Raw genomic sequence first — 24,788 nt, 5'->3', positions numbered from 1 at the left:
GCCGCCGTACCCAGGGCCATCCATGCTCTTTGATCCACTCTTGTTCAGCTCCAGGGAGAAGGCAGAGACGTTTGGCTGAATTATCTGTCACTGGGAGTTTGCCCCAAGCTGTGCCTAGATTCTCACTGAGGGGGAACTTCTCTTTCCTCCTCCCTCTCCTGCCAGGTGCGGCTCTGGGCCCCTTTCTGCCGTGCTGGCGCCCGCTGAGGGCACGGGCGCAGCCCCTCGCTCTGCGCTGGTTCCCGGTGGGAAGTGAGGGCTTCGCCGCCCCACAACACCGCTCCCCGAGCTGTGCCGCCCCCGGGGCGGCCCCACGGAGCTCTCCATGGTGGCCGCCGGCCCTCGCCCGGGCGGGGTCGCTGGGGGGGCCGGGCCATCCGCCGCACCTCCCCCTCAGCCCCGGCCTGGCGCCCGCCCGTGCTGGGGCGGGGGCATTCCGGCCGCCTCGCCCGCCTCCCCCTGCCGTCCGGGGCGCGCCGGGAGGCGTCGGGCCGCATTCCCCGCCCCGCCCCGCGCCGTCGCCCCGGGTCGGGCGGGAGACTCGCCGTGGTCCCGGTCGGGGCCGGGAGCTCCGCACGCTCCCGCGGTGCCCGGCGGGCGGCGGCGCGGTGCATGCCGGGCCCGGGGCGGACCGTCCCCGCGCTGCGCCAGGAGCCGCGAGCCGCGCCCGCCGCCATGTTCCGCCGGGCCGCCGCCGCCCGGCGCCTGTAGCCGCCCCCGCCCGCCCCGCCGCGCCCCACCAGCCGCCGGCGGAGGGGCGGACGAAGGCGCTGCCGCGCCCAGCAGCCGCCGCCGGAGCCCGGCAGCGCCCAGCGATGTCCGCCAAGGAGGGGAGCAAGGTGCTGCTGCTGACGCCCCACGCCACCAGCGAACGCGCCGTCAAGGGTGAGTGTCCCGCTGTCCCGCAGGGGGAACATGGCTGCGCGGCGCGGCGGGGCCGTGACCCCCCACCCGAGTGCCGGGGCCCGCCTGGGCCCAGAGAGGCGGCCTGGCCGTGGGGAGCGGTGCCCTCCATCTGCGGGCTGGGCTGCCCTGCCCGCAGGTGGGGACGGGAGGGCATCTCGGCACCTTGCGGAGGCGTGGGATGCCCGCACGGGCGTGGGAGTATCCGGGGCCGGCACTGCTGGATCGGGGGGACTGAGCTGGGCGCGGGCGGGCCTGTGAGGGCGGCGGGGCTGCGGTGGCCGTGGCCTGCGGGCCTGGCGCGTCCCGCCCGGATGCTCTGCCCGAAGCGTGTGCGGGTCTGACCGGGGGCACCGCCGCGCTCCGGCTCCCCCCGCGCCCCCGCTCTGCGGGGCATTTCCGCTGTCTGCGCGCGGAGAGCTCTGTAAATGCAGACCCTGACAGCGCCGGGGAAGAACGAATGGGAGGGTTCTATTGGCTGCTGTTCTCAGGTTCCAGTTCTGATGGAGAAAATTCACCTTGATCTATTTCTTTGTGGCCTTCCTTGGTAATCTCGTGGGGAGCCGAAAAGTCAAACGTTATACTTCTTAGGAGAAAAATCATATATTAGATACATCCATCTAAACTAGGATGGTCTAGCGACCAAAGTGGTATCACATAGTTCTTTTCTCTGAATCCTGTGAAGTGTGTCATTTTAGTTTTTGTGAGGAGAATAATCCTTTGCAACCAGAGCATCCTGAAATATGTGTGTTAGACCTAAATTGATAGTTAAGGGTAGAGCATAGGTAGTGCTTCAGAGAATTCCTAGGTTGTGTTTACAATTTTATTTTGAACCCAGTGGTTTTCGTATTGCACTGTATTTGGTGTTGTCAGTGTGGACAATTGTTATGGCAGGTCTGGTTGGAAATCACAGGTGTATACAAGCAGTCTGCTTTTAAGATTGACATTCCTAGGAACACAGGGTCTGACTGAGTTGGAAGGGGTTCAAATCTGGTTGTTTAACTTTTTATGTTACAGGGGACCTTGAGAAATGAAAAGGATGCATTTGTCCTCAGCAGGTGTTAAAGTCTTGGAATCCCATTGGATGTTTTGGACATCGGTGTGTTTTCTAGTACACTGGAAAGGTTTACTTGAAATAAGTTGTTGCTCATTTTGAATTGCTTAACCTGTTGATTTGTTTAAACAAATTACAAGGGTAAAAGTAGAAAATGTTAAAACCAGTCTATTGGAAACCTGTACTCCTTAGTGCTACTTCAGTGTGTGGTGTTTAGACCTGCTGAATTTTTGTACCTTTACTGCAGTTTGTGGTAAGAAGTTAAGTTCTTCAAACAATGTGAAAGAATTAATAGTAAGCGATCAGATGCTTTAAAATGCAGTGGAAAACCTGCTGATTTCCAGTCACTTAATAATTCAGCTTGTTAAATGTATCCTACGTATCTCGTTGTTTAAAATTGTTGTTAAGACTTGCTTCATTCTAAGCAGAATTACTGCCTGAGTTTGCAGTATTTCTTTGAACCTGGGTGTTAGGATGCAGAACTATTGTATAGGTAGTTTGTATAGGCAATAGGTATAGGTATACCTATTTGTGTAGGTAATATTTTATTGTAGAGGTAACCAGTCTGTGGTGGCTTCATCAGACATAATTACAACCAGTTCATATACTGGTTTTTTACTGTACCTTCTGTTGACCTGTCCTATCCACCCCATCATGCTGAATCACTGGCTTCTGGAGAAAGCCTGGCCAGTTGTGCCAGGCTGTCTGTGTTATTGATACGAAGGACAGGGTGGTTTGGTTTCTCCTCCCCCATTAGGTGCAGTGCAGTTGGAAATACTTTTTTTAGACAGTGACCCCAGAAGTGCAAGATTGCAGGTTATGTCAGTCCTAAGTGGGAGTATCTGTGCAATTTGTTGAAACCGTGCTAAGATATGACAACTGTGTCACATCCCTCTTCACAAACAGATGCACTGCCTCTTGCATACCAAGAAACATTCACCATACTCTCTCCTATTATGCAATGAATAGATCTTTTATAATGTCTCAGATTCTTAAGAAAAGCTACAGAGAAAATGTAGTAATATTGTCTGGTGTATCTGTGCATTGGTCCATATTTCAGCTTTCATGCTTTCCATATAGGATATATTTTGGGGAGAAAATTTGAATTCAGGACCTAAAGCTTGCTGTTATTTGCATTGTTCATCTTGATTTTATTTAAGTTTTATTTTCTTCCTCTGTATCACTGGAAGAGGGGGATAAAGACCGTAATCCATTACATTTCAGAGGCTGTGAGAAATTGAATTCTTTACCACTTATAATGTATGTAAGCAGAAATTGGCAAGAGATGCTCACCCAAGAAGAAATTATTGAATTACTGTATCATCAGTAACTAGTTTTTTCTAACAAGGTAGGATAATGATTAGGATGTGACCCCCTTCATATTTTGATTTGCATATTTAGCAGTTGATGGGAAGTACAGATATGTAGAGAAGTATCTGAAAGGCTATCAGATGTATTATGTCATATCAGATAGATATATATATAAAATAAACATAAAAATAGCTTTAAATATGCAATCTAGCTGTGTTGTCTAGCATATCTTTCCAAGTATGAATTTTCTCATCAAAGGTCATTGATTGCTTTTGAAGTGTATAAAAAGTTCAAATTTTATTTTACCTGGCTTAGTTAAATTGCCTAAGTAATTTGTACTTACAGAATTTCCTATAAATTAATGGTTAGCTATGGAACTGAAAAGCTGTCTAAAGTCAGCTTTTGGCATTTGGTTCCCAAAAGGGATCTTGTGATGAGGCTTTTGTTACTGCTTTTTTTTTTTTTCCTTCTTTTTTTTTTCCTCTTTTTTTTATTTTTTTTTCCCAAAGAGGGTTGAGAAAATGTACCTGTTGTTCTGATTCACTGTTTTCTAAAGCATCCTTTCCATCTTTGAAGGATACTTAGTGTTTTACTGTCTTTTACTGTCTTGTGGAACAAATCAGTTCCCTTTGTTATGTTCTGTCAAAATCTTTTTTTCTACAAATTGTTCTTGGTACTTAAATGCTGTATCTGATTCTTTGGGTTTGCCCTTTTTTTGGCTGACAGGTGACTGACTTCAGTCAGCTCACTTCACCTTTCAGCGCCTGTGACTTTCAAACTTTGAATTTGTATCTTTCTCCTGAAACAACTGTTTCACTGCCTTGTAGTAAGGTACTTTTCCCTGGTAGGGGTGAAGTGCTTGGAAGCTCGCACTGATAGAGTGGTCCTGAGCATGACAGGAATGAGCCTTCATTGCCTTTTTTTTTGAGAGCAAAGCATCAGGGTTTCCCTGACTCATTTGTGGGTAGTTACACCCCAGAGTTGTACTGGAAGTTCCCATCCTCCCAGCATTACACTCTGTGCCTTGTGGGCCTTGGGACGCAATCCACGGGACCTTGTCACGCTGACATAATGCTAAATTTGGACATTATGTCTATTCTTCTGGAAATGGAAAGATTTCAGTATTCCTTTGTTTTGGATAAAAGTCATAGTACAGTCTGATTGGCAGGCAATCATTTTAGATATTAAATGGAAGCTTATTTAAACAACTCTTTAGAGAAACCCAAAGAAATGTAACTCATCTCCTTGAGCAAGCAGGCTCTGAAATAAAGGCTCTAATATCTAATTTCAAACAATTATGCCCATGTAAGGAGAAAAAGAAATCATTGCAGTAATTAAATTTATAATTCAGAGTCTGGTAAAAAAAGGTAAAAGGTTAAAAGTTGACAGGCAGCATGAAGCCTGTTTTAAAAATTTTGTACGGTACTTATGCTGCTGGCCAGAAATTATTCTAAGATGATCCAAAAAAGCAGCAGTGTGAAGAGGGATGATTAAAGGATCATATTAAAAAAAAAAAATTAAAATAATAATTTTGTTTTGGGGGAGAGACAATGGAATGGAACTGAATTCTGACAAGTAAGTGTTTGGTGTTTTTTTGTTTCAGGGGTTGTTTAGAGTGGATAAATCTTGAAATAACAACAACAAAACCGAAAAAAAACCCACCCAAAAATGGAAGCCTGTTTCAATTTCAGTAGGGCAAATTGGCAGTTGAGGGCTGGGAAGGTAAAGCCAGAGCACAAAAATCTGGCAACTGCTCACATGTGTGTTTATTGTTTAAGGAACTAAGGACTCTTTCACACATGAGTCAGTTCTTATTGCTGAATGGATCAAAGATTTCTCTCATTGAAATGTAAGTGGTTTCAAAATGTATCAATGAAAGAAATGTTCCCAAAAAGTATCCCAAGATCAGAAGGTATTTGTCTGGTGGTTCTAAAGGAATTCCTTGAGGGTTTTGGGTAAAAAATTGTGGGTTTATTTTCCATAGCCTGTGGCGTAACTCATCTTCTGAGTCTGAGAGATGGAGCATGGCAGCATTTAAAAAAAAAATCTGGATTTAACTGGACAACTGTAGATGAATAAGTTTAATTTAAACAGATTCATAGGACTTGTAAGAAAGAGTGGCCTAGCTATATCCCTGGGAAATACAGTGTGAAAGAGGAGATGGTGCAGGTTTCATAGATGAAAATCAAGAGAAATTGTTAGAATGTTTTGAAGAAGCCAGTGAGCTTGTTGATCCAGGCAGAGCTATCCATCATGTTTCTTCACTGAAGTCTTTAAAGTAAGCAGAAGAGGAAATATTCTCTTCAGGATCAAAGTTAGATCCGAGAGAAAAGATGTTAATAGGCAATAAACTCCCATGGTGAAGGGAGGTTGACATCTGTCATGTGTGCTCTTTAAGTGTCTTGACAAGTTCTTTAGAAAACAGAGTGAATGGCAAATACTAACACTTATCCAGGACAGCAAACTTCCAGAGATGATTCAGTAAGCTCTTGTTAGGCTGAATGCCTCATAAAGAAGTTGTAGGAGATGCTATTAAGAGAAAGAGCAGACTCTACAAAGGACAGAACAATTCTTTCTTAAACACAGAAGGCAGTGAACTTGGAAAAGAAGTATTAGGATCTATATATATAACATTCTGAAAATGTTAATGCAGTTGCAGTCAACTGGTCTGATAAGAATTCAGGGAGTATTATATGACCACTTTAGAAAAAAGAGATTGCACCATCATGCCATTATCTGTATGTTATGTTATATGTGCACCTTGAACAACAGCATGTAATTTTGTTCCATCTTCCTGATTTTTTACTTTATCTAAACATATGTTCAGAGGCGGAGAGTAGCTTTTGGGCGAGGTGGAATGACAAAGATGACAAGTCTCTGACTTGGAAAAGGGGTGGTTGAATAGGGGATAGAGTTAGATATTTCTTACCTTATGAATGGTGTTTAATGGAAAAGTTGAATAGGAAGCTATTGTAATTCTTGTCTCCCTGTGAAAAGGAGAAATGCTGTACCAAACAAAATAGAAAAGGTGAAATACCTTTTCATGTAACATGTAATTCAAATTGCGGTATTAGTAGCAATAAGGTGCAGTGGAGGGAAAAACTTTGGAAGTGTCTATTTGGAATCTGGACAAAATAGTGGAAAACAGTTCTAGCAGTGGCCATAAACATGGTGATCTGGATGAAACTCTAGAGAAAATCCATAAACCACCCTGTTTCAAAAACAGAGTATGGAGAGAGAAAGATCTATGCAGCCATCATTGCCAGAAGTGCATTTAATCACTAAGTAATCTTTTGGCATAACACAGTGTGGCCATTTTAAGGACAGGAGTATCTTTAAATACTTTTCAAACAAATAATTGTATTTTTCCTGTGAGGAACTTCCAAAAACATCAACCAAGTTAATTGCAAAACTACACAGTATAAAAGATGAACGAGCACACCATGGCATACAAGATATATCCACAGTTGCATTTGAGAATTAAAATTCTATGAAACTTTTGAGATTGCAAGTACATGATAAGTGAGGATGAAAGAAATGGTACCTTCAGTGCTCTTGTAGGGTTTCAAGTTTTGCAGGGCTGTTTTTTCTTGCTTTTAGGATGCTGGTTAATATAGCAGGAACCTTGTGTTCAAAGAAACTTTGGGATAGTTTTGGTAATTTGCAAGAAATTGTCTTTGCTGGATCTGTGCTTTCTTTCTTGAGGTGAATAGGGCAACTTGTGGTTTTTGTCAGCTTTTGATTGTAGCTTTCTGATTCCAGTAGATGTGGCTGTGTATTTGTGCTTATTTAGTATTTTCAAAGTTGCTGGTCCACAGACCATCTGCGATGCCTTTATGCTATTTCTTTTCAAATCTGTTCTGCCAGTGCAGAAGAATAACTGGATATATTCTGTCCTCATAGCAGTTATGGATGCTGCATCTTTTCCTTCTGTTGGCAGAGGTGTGAAAACTCCAGGGACAAACTGAAGGATGTAAACAGGTATTAGGCTTTGTGATTCTTCTGAATCACAAAGAAGATTAGACAGCAATGCATTTATAAAACCAAAAGATCACAAAAGGTGACTAAATGACAGAAAAACCACAGACCATTTTGCTATCATGGCAATAAATCTGCTGTGAAAATGAAGGGTGCTGGCCTTCCTTTTCACAGAACCCCATACTTGTAGTGCTACATGATGCACTTGGTGGAGACAAGCATTATATACTGTTTCATGTATACCTATCACCAAAGCAACAAATACTTTGCAAATAGAATGTCTGTGTTTAGTAACCTTAGTAATGTGAGGTGAGACAGACTTTATCTATGAAATCAAAAACATCCTTGAAACAGAAAATGCAGTCTGGGATATTGAGCAGGTTTTAACAGCCAAAATTAAATTAATGAAATATGCCATGGACTCCTGATAAGAGAGGAAAAATGGCTAATTTTCTTTCACTGTGGGAGAAAAAGAATTATTTAAGTTTTACATTCATAAGAACAGAAACAATTTTGCTTGTGAAAGTTCAGTACCTTCTGTGCTTGATCCCTGATGCTTTTTCTTACATTAGTCTAGGGGCTTTGATCTCATCTTGTTTCATGAGCCTGTTCCAACAGGGTGTCTCTTAATACAAGGCAGATTGAACTGAGGTTATTACAATGGGCATATGTATCAGTGTGGTTTAAATTTACAGTATCTACATGTAAAACTTTATTAGCAGCTACTGTTGTATTTAGTTACTAGGCAGTGTGAGATCTGCTTTGGGTCTGGAAGTGGAGTGTTTGTGTTAGTTGCCATATTGCACCTCTCAGCAGGGATTATTATACCAGGTAAAATGCCACACTAATGTCGTTTTTCTCCTTTGAACTTCTTACTACATCATGGGAATTCATCCCTTCAGATTGCTGCTAACCTTTGAATCTCCACAGCATGCTTTATTGTAAGGTATCAATGTACCCAGAGGCTTGTAGAAAGTCAGTGTAGAATTACGTTTTGAGGTTTTGCTTTCTATATCTCATATTAGTACTGCAGTATAAAGAAAAGGAGATTTTTTTCGTCTTTGTTAATGCATATTCAATTAGTAATAAAAAGCCATCAAAATATTTTCATTAACAAGTCCCAAAAGGTATTCACTGTTTTTTTCCTCAGCTCTACTGTTTACATTTTTGATCAATATATTTAAATGGTATCATTTCTATGTATTTTTAAAGTGAAATTGATTAATTGTGACTAGTAAGCAATGATTTGTTTTAGAAAATCTTGTCTGTGGTTGTAAATCATGATGTGTTACACTTGTTATTAACATCTATACTTTTACTAATAAGATACTGCAGCGTGTATTAGAGATTCATCTCTAGATACTTTTCTGTTGTTTAGCTTGGCTGGGAATGGAAGAACAGAATCCTTTAATGCCCAACACCATATTATTTCCTTAGGGTAATTCCTCTTAATTACCATTCTGTTACAGTCCCGAGAGCACAGGTTGTGCACAAAGACTTTGAAACATGGATTATATTTGTGTCTTGGAACACATCATGCTGCAATTCTTTTTCCTTAGGCTATAACATTCTATGACTACTTCATCAAAGCTTTAATTAAACCCATTCGTTTGCAGAAATTGTCTACATGCTTAAAAAATCCTCATCCTTAAACTTTTTAAAACATTTGTAATATTTTTCAAAGGTATGCACTCTAATACAGTGTTAACTTTTGCTGGAACAAAACTTAAAGTATAAAATGGAAGGAAACAATTTTTCTAAAAAGTGTTACTTTATGTTTACTGGGTGATGTAGATCATGGCTAAAATCTTTAGCCATATTTTATTCTGCTTTCTCTGAAAATTATTCTTAAGAAATCCTTCTAGAGCAATGGGAAAATACATGTATTATGTGAAAAGGATTTTGTTAAACTCTGAGGAACTAGTTTTTAAGACTTCATTTTTTCAAGAGGCAAATAAAACTTCAGAGATTCTTAATTACTTCTCATACCACAGTTGTGAGTTTTGGGCATTGTGGATAACAAAACCACTGGATACAGAGTTTTAAATCTGAGTCTTCATAAGTATATTAATTCAAATAATTTGAGACAGATCTTGACACTGGAGTAAAAACAGCTGGGTTTTTAGCCTCCCAGAGAATACAATTCGATAGACAAACTCAAAGCTTTATTTTGTTGATAGATATAAGAACTTTATTAAGAGAAGAAAATTTCATTTACCATGGACTTTAAACCCCTGAAATATCTGAACTGACATAAGGAAAAGGTCTTCTTGAATTCTGCAGCCACTGGTAGTTATAGCAAGTTAGTAATGATTTGCACTTTAAGAGAATGAAGAACGGGTGGTCACCTCAACAGAACATTCTCTGCCACACCCTGCATCTACCACAAAAAGCTTCCAAAAAGAACAAAAGAGTCATCTTTCACCTAAGTAGATCTGAATAATACTAGTATTAATGGAGCACAGTTCTTACAAAACTGTGTCTTGGAGGTGACTGACTTTGGTTTTGGGAAGATGTGTGAGATCTCTATTGCTTTTAAAGGAATTAAAGCAGGAGAAATCTTTTTGAGTTGTCTGCTCTCTCCTAAAAAGATGAGCTCAACTTTGAATTGCTGAAGGCAGTTGTGGGCCCACAAATAATGTATTAAAAAAAGTGGGGCAAGAAAGAGCTTAAATCTAATTCATGTACAGATTGATATAAACTTCCAAATAATGTAAAAAATTACATTAAGAGAATCTGAAGGTTGGAAAGGTTAAGTTCAGAAAAGCAGTGAATATTAGAACTGATGCTTGCCGGGTCATAATTAAGTGCTTCTAAAAATTAGATAAATTTATTTTGTCGGAAGAATTAATTTCTCAGAGCCAGATTTATGTTTTTAAACAATTGTGCATGGAACAGAAGTGATTGTCTTTTGATATCTTAAATAAGTTTATTAACATTTGGACTACATGGAATTTTAGCATTTGAATTGCTGATAGAGGAGGCTGAAGGAAAGGCATAAAATTTTCATTAATACTTTATGTCCACAGAAAAGTGGTGAATTTGTTCTACAATATGTAGGAGCACATTTTTCAGCTTTTTCCTACCTAGAAACTTTTATAAGAGGAATAGTAGACATATCTCTAGTTTAATTTTTAGAAAAATTTAATTTCAGTGAATATATGTATGATTTGTGCATCAGGTGTTTCATTTTTACTACTCCATAAAATAGAAGGGTAGCAATGTGTTACTAGTAATCTAGAAATCAATTTAAATGAAGTCAGGGAATGTTTCAGTATCTAAGCATTGATTTTTGGAATGTAAAGTTCAACTTCAGAGAGTACGAAAATAAATATGAATACTCTGTCTACAAGTGTATTCATGCTACTAGTTCTTATCTTTGAATAGATGTGCTCCTCCTATTTTTCTCTTTTAACATACAGTATTTAAATGGTGAGAAACAGAATGGTTTTGCTTCTGTTGTAGTTCATTCTTTCAACAGTAGTATGCTTGAGGAGAGGACAGGGTCAGTTTTCTTTCCTGTAACATCCTGAGTGCCATGACATTGCTTAGTGGCAATTTTGAGGTGTCATCTTTTTCCATGGCTCACTTCCATATTTCACTTGTGCAGTAACTGAACTGCTACAGATTACCAATTGTGCTGTCTGGGCAGTTGCTGAGCCTGCTTGGGTGCCCAGGCACTGCTTACTGACTCCTTTAATTCCTAGTCTTTTGAACAGTATTGGATCCTTTTCTTGCTAGCTTTGCATTTGTTTTGGTGGTTCTTTTTGTTTGGTTGAGGTTTTTTGGTGGGTTTTTTCCCCTGAGGCTTTGATGATGGGATAATTTGTAATTTTGAAAGTCTGAATGGTTATTAAATGGATAATCCTGTATCACCAGTACTTTATGCGTCCTTCAGGGAATGGTGGTCTAATGGAGAGAGATTATTTCCCTTTGCAAAGTCATTTTTGGCTCTTCCAGATATTGTACATATTACTATGCCTTCTACCTCTGTTTTATATTTTCTACAACCTTACATAGTATAGACGTTTATTTTTTTTAAATGCACACACAGCACTATTCTGTCCAGATTTTAATGATGTAATAAAATTCCTTGGTGAAAAGGAATTTTATTATTTTATTATTATTATTTTATTATTATTATTTATCCCAAGTTTGCTACTTGGGATAGCAGCTATTCCATGATAGATCCCCATTCCTAGATGGACTCAATTTTTCAAATTGAGTGTCATGACTACTGTTTCTTCTTTTTAAATTTTAGCTGTCCCTTTTCCACCAACGCATCGCTTGACATCTGAAGAAGTGTTTGACACAGATGGAAGACCAAGGGTTGACATTCTGAAGAACCACTTGATAAAGGAAGGTCGAGTAGATGAAGAAATTGCACTTAGAATCATCAATGAGGGTGCTGCGATATTACGGAGGGAAAAAACTATGATAGAAGTTGAAGCTCCAATTACAGGTAATATTTCTAGGTAATTTCATACATAATTAAATTTGAAAAAGCCATATTTTTTCAGTAGTAGAATTTGTCTTCAAATTGCTGAACCAAAATTTCTCTGTTAGTCCTACTGAATTATCCCTGACAACTGCATTTGCTTAACAAATGCAGGCATTAAACCTATTGAAAAAGCTAGTAGGATTGGTATTAAAATTGGGAAAAAAGAAGGAAGTAGTTAAATGCTGTTGAAATACGAATTTCTAATTCCTTCAATATTATAAGTAGGAATAAGGCATCTACCTGAACTCAGGATAATTCTGAAATCTAAATATGTGAAGAGAAGCTCATTATTGTGGTTTGAAACAGATACTGTGAACTGGGATTCTTAGCGAAAAAGACACCTTTAAATTGTTCTATAAGTGAGACTGGTGACTGCACATAAAAGCACGTTCTTATGAGAGCAGTAGTACTGATAAAGATTGTTTTAGTATCTTTGACATTAGGGCCAGAGCCACTGGGATACAAAACTGACTTTTAGGGTTTTCTTGAGTGTTTTCATAGTTGGAACAGTTCTGTTTCTATTTGACCTGGTGAAAGGTGGAATTGATGTCCTTTAATACTTTTACTTATAAACAGTCTAGACTCATAGAAAGTAGCTATGTTGCATGTCTGTTATTCATGATAATGAAAGTAGATTTGCTTTTTATGTTCAAATCACATTTTCTTTAATCTGAATGTGTTTTCTTCTAAATGGACTTATATAAAATTACTGTCTGAAAGCTTCTTTCAGGGCATCAGCTTGTTATTTGTTAGTATTGGGTAAATGAAAACTTTGCATCAATACATCATTATTATTGTTGACATTTTTAAAAACATGAGTGATTGAAATGGTGGAAACTACTAAGTGGCTGACTGAGCTCAGAGTCCTTTGAAGTTCCAGATAAACTCAGAATTAAAGTTTGTTTAGCATTTTTATATTTCTGTATATACAGGTAATTGGTATATTGGCAATTTTAAAAGGAGGGAAGTTCTTTCAGTGTTTGAGTAGAAATCTTAAGGAAAGAGACATAAAAGAGTGCACATTCTATTTAGTCTCATATTTTGTAGGTTGCAATGATGAATGGTCGGCTCTAAGGGAATAACAACCTTTAAAATGTGGTATGCCATATCCAGTATTTCTTTCCAAAATTAGGACAACTTTTTTTCCCCAAAGATTTTACTGATAAACTCTAAGAAGTCAGGAAATACTATTTGTCAGTTGATCAGCAACACTTTGCATCAATGAAAGGCATAGTCTCTCAAATTCCTGTTAATTGTTACCAGTGACACCTTATGCAGAAGTGAGAAGGCAGCTCCTGACTTCCATTGAACTGGGAACTCCTATGGGAAAGAGGAGATAGGAGCAGTTGTCTCTTCCATGCATTTTTTAATTACTTTTTAAAGTTGTGAGATGACCTGGTTTTGCTGTATGCTCCCTAAAGACTTCCCATCTGCTGCTATCTTTGGCACTTCTGCCTTTGTTGCTGGCCACTGGTCTTGTCCCTTCTCACATTCTAAAAACACAGGAAAAATCCACTGTTGAAATGAACATGGTTATTTGAAGGAGAAAAGTCACTGAGCAAGGAGAAGATAGGATTTTATTAAAAAGTATGTTAGTCTGACTCAGAAACAAAAGTACACTCCCTGCTTTTTTCAAGTTCACATGGACTCAGCAAATTGTTGCAAAGCAGCAGGCATTTTCAAATACACATACCAAGGAGAATTTGCAAAGATACCGAAGGAGTTGGGGACAACACTAAAGCTTGAGCTTTCAAGACTTCAATGCTCAGTGCATTAAATGTGTTGGAAGAATACCCTCCAATCTCCTGGAGTCAGAGCTATATTATCAGTCACAGGTAGTGACTGATAATATAAGCATCTTAAGGAAAAGCAAAGGGGGAACCTTCAAAAATTTCTCTCTTCCTGCTTTATACCTTCTTAATTGAAGTACTTTGTGGCTGTTAACTGTAACTTGGTAACTTCTCCGTTAGATTTTTTTAAATTAATTTGAACAAAATTTTTGCTTGCAGTGTGTGGTGATATTCATGGCCAGTTCTTTGATCTAATGAAGCTGTTTGAAGTGGGAGGATCACCTGCTAACACAAGATACCTCTTCCTCGGTGACTATGTAGACAGAGGTTATTTTAGTATAGAGGTAACTGAATATATTAATCTATTCTGTCCTAATTTTTTTATAAGCACACTTTCACTTAGATTTTCAAATGAAGTTTTAGGTCTGCTTTAACATTTGAATGCATTCTTCCTTGCTGTGCCTTCTCCTGTGATAAAGGCCTGTTTACAGGAGGATGTTGACCAGTTGTTTGGACTGTCCTGTTGAAATCACCATACTTACTCATTTTTTCTCCTCTTTCTTTAGCTGTTTTTCTAAAAGTTGAATTCTGTTACATTGTTATGCATACTGCTGCTTGTCTGGTAATATGTTTATATGTTTGTGGAGAACAGGTGAGTCATGACTGCAAGGTCTTTTCAATTATTTGTAATATTATTATCTGTTTAATATTATTATCTCTTTATTTTTATAAAAGAAGCTAATTTTATTTAGATAATCACATGTTTTTTAATAATTATTACTATTTTTCTTTACAAAAATTCTTGGAGCAAATACAGATATTCCCTAAGGATGACCTGTGTTTCTGACATTAATTTTTCAGTTACTTTGAATTCAAATAATTTTTTTTATTTTCAGCATGTTTCTTAAGTGTGCTACATTTCAAAGATATTCACTTATTCACATCGATTAGTTCCAGAGCATGGTTTTTAAGTTAAGTGTTCTTCTGTAACCAGCCTGGGAAGTGCCTCAGCTTGGGATCTCTTCATAGATACTAAATCTAATGGAATAGCTTGCCATTTAAAATAGTGTCTTGCAAGTTACAGCACATTTCTTTTGTTTCTATATTAAAGTGTTGCAGTTCTGGTAATGTGTGGGTATGTGCTGTGAAAGGCATGCACAATGCATTTTGGGGTTGCTAGAGATGGTAGACAGGAGATGTAGCAGGAGCCATTGCCTCAAAGTCATCTTTAAAGAAAAATTTCAATAGACATTATTCTCTATTTATTAATTTAATTTTTGCCTGTTCTCGATGATTACAAATAATGTAATAGTTCTTGGAAAAAGGCATTTACATATCAGCTCTATATGTTAATATATCAAAACCTGGTATGAAAGCTTTTCAACCACTGCACTTCTGAACAAAGTTTAGTTTTCCATGTTTTTACTAAGAAGATAAAAATTCAGTAATTAGTTTAACTAAACTTCACAATAAAAGTCTTTGATGTGTTTCTCAATGTTTGCACTGTATTTTTAGATTGTCCATTTGTTTTCTTTCTTCCTTTATCATGTACTCTGCGATTTTATGCAAATTAACTTTGAGTAATGATAGCTTCAGGGTACTGGTATTGATTAAGAACAATGATAATAACAGCTTGCAGGTGACTTCAGTAAAATCCAAAACTTGTGGGGTTTTTAGGTTTCTTTGCTCAGTAAAAAAAATACAAGAATTAGATTTGAAATTTATGAAATATATTTTGGGCATTTAGGACTGCTGGGTGGTAACAGACTTTAAACTGAAATAATTGTGCATGTTCTTAGCTCTTATCTTTTTAAGGGTTTGCTGCTGATGCTGCAGTAATAATGATAGATGGAAAATTACTATAATTCTTTGACTTTGCTGCTTGTACACTGAAAAAGCAATCAGCTTCCCCAGTGTTTGGGGAAAGGATGATTTACTCTGTCATTTGTAGTTTAAAAATTATATCCAAATGATGTATCTAACCTTAAGGGAACTTATTTTGTCAGTTCTTTTTTTTCCAGTCTCTGTTAATAAATGTCTACTTTTCTTCTTTGCCAGTGTTTAGAGTCATATATTATACCAGATTTTAGGCAGAAACACATACAGTATTTGTCTAGATTAAAGTGTTCTACAGTTTAATTCTGCTGAGTTTATTTTATTATTGAATATCCAGCAAATATAATTTTTTTCAGCATTCTATGTGGCTGTTATTAGGAAAAGTAATAAGCAAATTGCATAACTCATGGCCAGAGCTGGATTTGGGGAAGTAGTGCTATTTTAAAATGGCACATTAAGCAGTACCTGCCTTTTGAAACTGTTAACATCCTTATTCAGAATTTCTCAGTAATTATAAAGTTCATATAAACTAGTATATTTTACTGGTTGTCCTGTTTTCTCAACAGTGCGTGCTGTACTTATGGGTCCTGAAAATTCTTTACCCAAACACATTGTTTCTTTTGAGAGGCAACCATGAATGCAGACACCTAACAGAATATTTTACCTTTAAGCAAGAATGTAAGTAGTGTCTAAGAATGTAAAATTAGCTAGTTCCAACCTGCTGATCTGTTTGTCATTGTGCTTGAGAGATATTTGTCTCTTAGTTTAATTAAGGCCTTGCAAACATCTGGAGGCCCCATTGTATTCTGCATAATTGCTTGCAGTTCAGCGTGGCCTTGGAGTGCAAGAAGAGAGCTGGCTGTAAATATACATTATGGAGTAAATTTTGATGTAACAATCTTGATTTTAAAGTCCTGGAGGGGTAGATAATTTTGCTGTAGTCAGGAGTACAGAGTAACTTGCTGAGCAGTGTTATGAAGCTAGCAAAAAGTACCTACAGTGGGATAATTTTTTCATTTGGAGGATTGATTTCAGCTATACTAGTAGGATAACTCTTTGGTGATATAATATAATATATACCTCTCTATTTGAAGGCTTGTATAAGTATTGATCCTGTGATAAATGGATCATTTGGCCTGGTGAAACCCTCTTTGATGTAGGTAAAAATGATATAATCTATAATGAGTTCTTAGCTTTTCACTGTAAATGAGAATTCACAAATTTCTTAGTAGTATTTTGCACTGAAGTATGCTGTATAATTGTATAAAAATATTAAATAATTCAATGATATTTTTTTAAACAAAAATAGCTTCTTCACACTTGAGATAACAGAAGAAGTGAAAACAGTTTATAGTTCTGGAAGAAAATATGTCTTAGAAACATGCTTGCTGTTAAGGTGTTTGGAAATGCTCATTTAATTAATGCTCATTTAATCACCTAAACTACTCATTGTTTTGGGTTTTTTTAAGCATTCATTTTGATATATATTCTTATAACCATGATCCACTAGAATACTTAACTAGAATACATATATTATGGATTTTTTAATGATTTCTTTTTTCTTTCCTGCAGGTAAAATAAAGTACTCTGAAAGAGTCTATGATGCTTGTATGGAAGCTTTTGATTGTCTCCCTCTTGCTGCTCTCTTAAATCAACAGTTTCTTTGTGTTCATGGTGGACTTTCACCAGAAATTAATACACTAGATGACATTAGGAGAGTGAGTATTTTGTGTATTTGAAAATAAGTGGAAATAGAGATATTTATATGATGCTATACAAAGTCATCTTTACAAAGTTGTCAGTATATTTTCTGTTCTTGTCTCTTGTTGAAGTGTAAATCAGGAACTGAAATGTAGGCTAAGCAGTATCATAATTAAAATCTCATGGATTATCTAGTGCATTTTCCATTAGTAGACTTCATTGGGACAGCTGGGACTGTTACAAAACACACACAAAGAAGAAACCTCAAAATCCTCACATAGTTTTTTGAGACAGGTAGTATATGTGAAGAGTTTCATATCTAATCAGAATAATACATTGTATTTCTTTCTAGATAAGAGCTAATGTTCTCATGGCTTCCAGGAGAAAACTTGTTAAAATTAATTGTAGTCTTTAAATTGTTTACTGTATCTCATGTCATGTTTCAGTTATTCTCCAATTTCTTTGAAAAATTTTTTACTGTCTTAAATATGTGGATTTTAGCTTTGACAAAGTGAGATGTTGCAGTATTTAATAGAAATTCAGATTGCTATCTGAAATGCCAAATTTGGTAGGCATTTGAGTAACAGTTGCGGAATACTTCTCACTGTGGTGAATGTGCGGAGTACATTAATAAGAAGAATTTAAAAGGTTTTTTTAAAATTGCACAATGGAGAAACTGAATCGTGGTGTGCAGTTTAAAGGGCAGAAGATTGTGATGACATGAGGTATCTGTTTCTAATAACGTGGTTTCTACTTGCATGGATAGCTTGTCAGGTGGAGATTGTATCAGACGGGAATTTTCAATCATTGCCTTCATTTTTGCATACTGCTTTTAGACTTCTTTAGGTTAACTTAGCTGACATCTTAACTGCTGCACTTGGAAATCAAAACCATTCCTGTTACGATTAGGAACAGCTAAAATGTAGATGATTTCAGCTTAAAATATATGTAGGTGGTTCTAAGAAAGCTTTGGGATTATAGGTAAGGATGAAAGAAAAAATGTGGTTTATCCACATATGGAAGAAAGTACATGGGAGCCTGTTTGTAAAAAGATTTAAATGTCAGAGAGAACGTAAAACCATGCTCCTAAATTGCTTTTATAGTATATAAAAGTATATATTGCAGCCTATTTTGTCTTTTTATCTTCATTAATTACATTTCTCATTTTCTTAGCATTTTCTCCTTTATTTGTGCTTTGTTTTTCTTTTTTACCTCTCCCTTTCCTCAAATTTATAGGCCGTCCAGTTGAATCTCATTTTTGAATTGACTGTATTTATTTGTTAGGGAATTTTTGTAATGGTTGGACCATTTCAGAGCCTCAAATGTCAGTTTATTTTACTTACAGATATTACACTGCCAAGCAGAGTGATGTGAGAGGAGAAGAAAATGGTATAAACAGAGAGGAAGTGTATTTACAAGATCAGTGGTGAAAGTGGGAAAATGTACTGAGGCACATTGCATTGTCAAAACAAATACTAACGTGTACAGAAATCCAAATGCATTCTGCAGAGGAAGGGAAGTAAGAAAGCAAAGAGACTAAACAGTGCCATCCTCACAAAGCCTTAACACTTCTCACTATATAGATGAAAAGAAGTATGGTCAAGGCTTTTTGGAAAGTAATGTAAAGAAAACATATTCTGGGAAAACACTTTCGAAAGCCACTGTCATAACAGGATTGTGAATCATTTTTCTGTTAGTCTCAGTCTTGCAGCTGATCAGGTTTCAAAGTGTCAAGTAAATTTAACTAAAAGGTAGTTCTTTTGTCTTGGCCTGTAATTTCAGATGTGCTTCTGTAATGTTCAAGGCTACATTAGGCTGAAATGTTTATATGCATCTATGAAAATCTGCATTGTATTTTGTTCTGATGAAAAACACATTTATAAATATAAGGCAATGTTAATAGAACTGTTCCTTGGGCCTTCTTTGTTTTTAAATAATCATCTGGTAATCTGAAAAAGGCACTAGTTATGGATTGGCAGTGGCTTCAATAGCTGCATTAGAGCTTGGCATGCACTGATATTTTAAATGTATTTAAATTATATGGGTGATGTGAAATGCTCGTTTTATATCTAGGAAAAAATCATATACTTGGGGTACAAGTCTGGTGTGTGAAGTTACTCCTGTAAGCAATCAAGACAATTGTGTAATATTCCAGGCCTTCTGGTTTATTACTAGAAGTTCTTACTAAGGAGAGGTCTTAGCTGCAAGGGCATAATTATCTGGCAAATAAAAGGGAAATCACAGCTCTATAAATAGTGCAGGAATCACCTAAGGAAAAAAAAATATGCAGGGTGCAGTTTCTTCTGGATGAAGTCTTTCATTATTGACAATTTCAATATTGACATGAAGGAAGGCGATTCAACTACACAAATTATTATTTTTGCCATCATAAATTTACTTCCAGAAGAGGAGTGCTATCATATTAGGCATGACAATGAATCCTAACTGGAAAGGTTGTTCTAGGTGCTTCATATTTCTGCCAAAATGGAAGCTTGTCAAACTTGAAGTAATCTGATTTTTGTTTTCTGAATATCAATTCCATGAATATTTTGATTGTCTTGGTAAAGAGTGTCTCTTTCAGACACATGTCCATCAACTTAGAGATGATGTTTAGTTGATTTCGTTTACACTGCCAAGACTTCTACTGAAACAAAATGCCAGGAATTGTCATTTTTAAACCTAGCATTTTAGAAAGAAGGAAGTATGCAGGTAAGATTATGGGGACTCTAAAAAAGAGAGACAAAAATTTTTTCCTCATTTACAGCAGATGCTCACTCTTCTGTTTAGCTTTTGGTGATACCAAGACTTGGTCAAATTGCCTTGAAATATATGGCAGCACAACTGGGAGTCTGTCTTTGTAATACCTTGCTTCCTTTCTGTGGCCTGCTGAAATTTCCTTTTGTTCAGTAATAGGTAAGATGAATGCCACTTTTCACTGGCCTTCACGTTGTTCTTTAGGCTTTATTAGGTGATAGTTCTCAAGAAAATTAGGACAGATTAATTAAAACTAGTGTCTGTGTGTGAAACTTCTGTGAAGGTCCTTTGCCTCAAAAGTAAAATTGTTTTAATTTGCTGTACCTTAATCTGCCTCTCAGGTTTTGGTGCTTCTGAATTGGAACATCCATGTGGAGGTATAATGCATGTCACTTTAGTTGTCCTGACTGCATAGTACCTAGAAAATAATTTAGATTTAAATGTTTTACAGTATATTAAAAAATATACTGCCTAGTTCTGTTTCAACACCAGGTGTATTGATTCTTATTCTTGAAAATTGTCTTTCTCGGTTACCTTAATCATATTCAGAAAAATGTTAAGCCAGTTTGTATTGAGATTCTGTTTTGCTACAGTCAAAGCACATCAGAAATAGTTAAATCAGTAACAGGTGTTTTGAATTTACTTGTGTCCTTTAACTTACTTGCTGTGCCAATAATAGAGAAGCCCTTAAATTGATTATTCTGATTTGATATATGTAGTCTGGGTTAAATAACTTGAAGTGACATTTCCTTAAATTTTAAGCTATCCTGACAACCGTGACAGTTAGTAGACTGTCTAGTGGAGAAGAAACTGATTTGGTGTGTTTGTAAGTAAGTGTATGTAGTATATGTTTAAGTTTATGTAAGTATATTTATTTTTTACAAACTGACCTTACTTCAGGAAATAGCTACATTATTGTCTCAATGCTATAAGAAATTCGTTTGGGAGAGAGATGTGTTAATTGCAGGCAGTCAAAACTTTTATTTATAATGCCTCTATTGATTTGGCCAAAGTCATAAGGAAAATCCTTGAAGACTAAAGAAAAAAATCTTAGAAATGTTTTCTAGACTTTCAGCCTTCTGTATTGCAGGAAACATCAATCAGCAAACAGTTGAAACTTATGTGAATGTCTCTGTTAGCTTCTGGACCCATATTTATTGCTGGAGGTTTAGAAACTTGATGGTTTAATCTACAGAAATTCAGGTACTTGCAGAAGTTGATGGACTGACTTCTTCAATCTGGAAGAAATACTCCATACCAGGTTTATCATCCAGTGTGGGAAATGTTAAACCACATGATTTTAATATTGAATAAATTCCAACAACAACTTCAGTTAATACCTGCCTTACCATTATCTGGCAGGAATTTGTAAAGATCTGGACCTCTCCACTTATGTTACAGGTGGCAGCCTCGGGAGCTCTGATTTTCCAGGGCATGAGAGAGCTTGGCACTACTGCTGGTTCCATATTTGAATGGATTCCTATGGACCGTTAGACTCAAATTCACCAGGTGCTCACCAAACCTCCCTTCGAGCCTGTCATGAAGAGTTAAGTGTTCTCTAGTACCATCAAAGTCATCTTCTTTGGTATGGGAAGTGAAGTGAGATAAATGCACTGTCCATCAAAGAACCGTTCCTACATTTCTTGGATAAAATCATCTTGTGAACAAACTCCAGCTACATAAAGACCAAATAAACTTTACATTGAACCTGGGATATCTACTTCATTTCTGGGACATCAGAGATTGATTGCCTGTAACTTAATTAAGCAGGGCTTTTTCCTTTTACGTTAACAAATGCACTTTGCTTCTTAACTTCTGCCCTTTTTGACTGTGGTTACTAGGAGAGTTGCAGGCTGCTAAAATAGGTGTTTCAAGTGAAAAGCAGTAAAGAAGCAGAAAGAGAAAACCGAGAGAAAATCTGCCAAAACTCTTATGGCCCATTACATCAGGGATAGAGCTGAAAAATAAAGCTTGTATGAAAAACCTTAGACCGCTGGGCCAGTCGCATCTTCATTACATTGTTAAATGATCCATTGTGGAGACGGGTTTCAGGGTGGTTTTTTTTTTCTTTTGTCGGTTTGGATTTTTAAGGTTGTTTCATAATATATATTTAGTCTCTTCTAGTTGGTGCTAATTATTCATGCTTTTCTTTTATAATTCCTGTTTTCTGTACTGTTTCTCTTTTCTAATTCCTGGTAGTATCTCCAGATTGGTAGATGTGGCATGTGCATGAAAAAGGACCATTTTGTTCCTTGTCTGTATCTTGACCTTGTATTACACATATCCATCAGTCTGGAAGTTATCTCCCTTCTTTTTACAACTAATACATCTTATTGCTCTTAACAGGTTTGGTTCTTTTGGCATGCCTGTGCCTTATTTCATGAGGAGGAGAGGAAAAACTATACAGAAACTACTTCTCTTTGATATGGTTGGGATTTATTCTAAAAATGCTTGGTATTGATGGATATGTAGGTTAACAAATGTGTAAAACTTAATAATTTAATATTTAAAGAGTATTTGTGCTGTTGCCTTTTCTTTTTTCTAAACAGTTAGACAGATTCAAAGAGCCTCCAGCATTTGGACCAATGTGTGACTTATTGTGGTCAGATCCTTCAGAAGATTTTGGAAATGAAAATTCACCAGAGCATTTCAGTCACAACACAGTCAGAGGATGCTCCTACTTTTATAGGTGAGAGTATGCTGTGATCTAGTTGGGTGTTTTAGTACTGACTCTCCCTGAATATTTTAAGAGGCTATCTTTTACTCATAATTGTTTTCATTTCACAGCTATCCAGCAGTTTGTGAATTTTTGCAAAATAATAATTTGTTGTCAATCATTAGAGCACATGAAGCACAAGATGCAGGGTGAGTACTTTGTATCTTTCAAAGAAATAGTCGCAATGTAAAATAAAAATTAATTGCTTATTTGCTGTAAGATGTAATATAATTTGTTTGGTTTTACAGTTATAGAATGTACAGGAAAAGTCAAACAACAGGGTTCCCATCTTTAATAACAATTTTTTCAGCACCTAATTACCTGGATGTCTACAATAATAAAGGTAAGAACTTGTTATTAGCAATTGTATGTTATAATAAAATGGTCTAACTAGATAATCTAATATCAACTGCTTTTTGCCAATTAAGAAACTAAAGGACAAAGAAAATCCATTAATGAAAGTTATAAAGAAGAGCCATAAATGACAATGTCCTGTAAGAGGAGTACCTTGAAGCATAAGTGTGGTCAGAGGTTTCCTTTGTGAAAGTTGTTGCTATTTAGTACTTGTGATTAGATCTACTGGTGTTATCCAGTCAGGCAAAGTTTCCCTGTGCTATGAGTTTTCACTCCTCTGATTGTCTTTAGTGGGCAAGGAAGGTGGTTTGCATTGTGGATTGTGGCATCTGAGCATCTTAATTGTGATTGTAATTCCCATAATGGCCACATATAGGAAATCAAGGAAGAGCAAGTAGTGATCAAAATCCTGATCACCATTGGAAATATTAAGATGGAAGTATAGAACAAGAAATCCATTCTTGTTTATCCTCTGCTAAGATAGAGTTGATCAGGAGAAGCATGTTTAATAGTGTGGAGAAAGATTTACAAGTCAGAATAACAGAGAAGAGCTTAGCTGTGAATTAGTATTACTCATTGATGAGAATAAAGTTCAACAACAGAATTTAAAAATAAAGCCTGCTGAAATTCAAATATGATATTAAAGTAAGGCATTTCAAGTATGTGATGAATGAATGATCTCCAAATGTTCAAATAGTGCTCCTTTGAAACCAACACCTTTTTTCTATTAAATACATTGCATTTTCTTCCACCCACCTATAAAGAACCACCTCCAGCCCATATCACTTCTGTAGGGTGCATAACTGTACACAGAAAACGATGAGCTGTTGTTACTTTCACTGATTGCAAAGTAAAGGGGAAGTAAAAATATCTTCAGCTGGCTTTTTAAGTTTTTTCACTATCTCTATGGATACTGTGTTCATAGAACCCTTTTTCACATGAGCTATTCCCAGTCTGATGCAAGTGTAAGTATAGAAAAATGTGGTCAACTCCTTGTTTAGCTTTAGAATGCTTCTGGTTTTCTGTCTTTTTTCTTTATGCTTTCTCTTTTCCCTCATCTTCAAGATGTCTATGGTTTTACTCCAGGCTTATAGCATGAGAAGACACATATGAAGAATAAAATCTGAATTTGCATATACTGAATATACTGCTGTTCTGAGTTAGTTTTGTTAAAGTTACTGAGATGGTACCTTTTCAGGACTTTTAAAAATCTTTGTTGATTGTAGACCTAAAATAGGATAGTACAGACCTGTATTGACATGTAACAGTACCTTAAAGTGAAACATACACAGTAAAAATCCAAAGTGCTCCATTAGTTACCTGTCTGTAAATACTGTGAAAGAAAGAAAATGGAATACCTTTGGGATTATTTAGTCTAAGGTATAAATAGACCTTAGCCAAGCCTGTGACTTTACATCTGTGGTACTCAAAAGTTTTAAACATTCTTTTCAAAATGTCTGAATTTCATTTTAGCTGCTGTATTAAAATATGAAAACAATGTGATGAATATTCGTCAGTTCAATTGTTCTCCTCATCCTTACTGGCTACCAAATTTTATGGATGTTTTCACATGGTCTTTGCCTTTTGTTGGAGAAAAAGGTTAGTAGATGTTATGCATCAACTTAAATCTCTATTTCTCCCAGATTAATGTTGGGAAGATTTTTGATTTCAAAATATATTTACCAATGACAGGTGAATTGCATTATTTTTGTGTTGTTTTCTTGTTTTAGTCAAGGTAGTCAGAACTGCATCTAATATAGCTAAGATGTTAACAGAAATTATAATTTCCATTGAGGGTGTACATCTCCATTGTTAAGTACCTTTGAACTGCATTTGAAGTTAATATTTACATTGTTCTTATTCTACAGAATGCTAAGTTATATGCATTAT

The 24,788-nt window shown here is 37.0% G+C and overlaps 1 protein-coding gene across 7 annotated transcripts in view; it reads left to right on the top strand.

The window, feature by feature from the left end:
* Positions 1–705: 705 nt before the first annotated feature.
* PPP3CB (protein phosphatase 3 catalytic subunit beta) overlaps positions 706–24,788 on the top strand; it is a 52,011-nt gene continuing 27,928 nt past the window's right edge. For all 7 annotated transcript variants that reach the window (XR_008432000.1, XR_008431999.1, XM_053948583.1 and 4 more), the window contains exons 1-9: positions 706–885; positions 11,508–11,708; positions 13,757–13,881; positions 15,940–16,051; positions 16,946–17,091; positions 22,378–22,517; positions 22,616–22,693; positions 22,793–22,887; positions 24,372–24,497. Coding sequence is in view for 5 of the 7 variants with exons in the window: in XM_053948583.1 (XP_053804558.1) it covers positions 816–885; positions 11,508–11,708; positions 13,757–13,881; positions 15,940–16,051; positions 16,946–17,091; positions 22,378–22,517; positions 22,616–22,693; positions 22,793–22,887; positions 24,372–24,497 (1,093 nt within the window). In the remaining 2 variants the exon portion in view is untranslated. The remainder of the gene's footprint in view (positions 886–11,507; positions 11,709–13,756; positions 13,882–15,939; positions 16,052–16,945; positions 17,092–22,377; positions 22,518–22,615; positions 22,694–22,792; positions 22,888–24,371; positions 24,498–24,788) is intronic.

This window comes from Vidua chalybeata, chromosome 8, assembly GCF_026979565.1.
Source record: "Vidua chalybeata isolate OUT-0048 chromosome 8, bVidCha1 merged haplotype, whole genome shotgun sequence".
In the NCBI taxonomy this organism is placed as follows: domain Eukaryota; kingdom Metazoa; phylum Chordata; class Aves; order Passeriformes; family Viduidae; genus Vidua; species Vidua chalybeata.
This window is presented reverse-complemented; position numbering and strand designations above follow the sequence as displayed.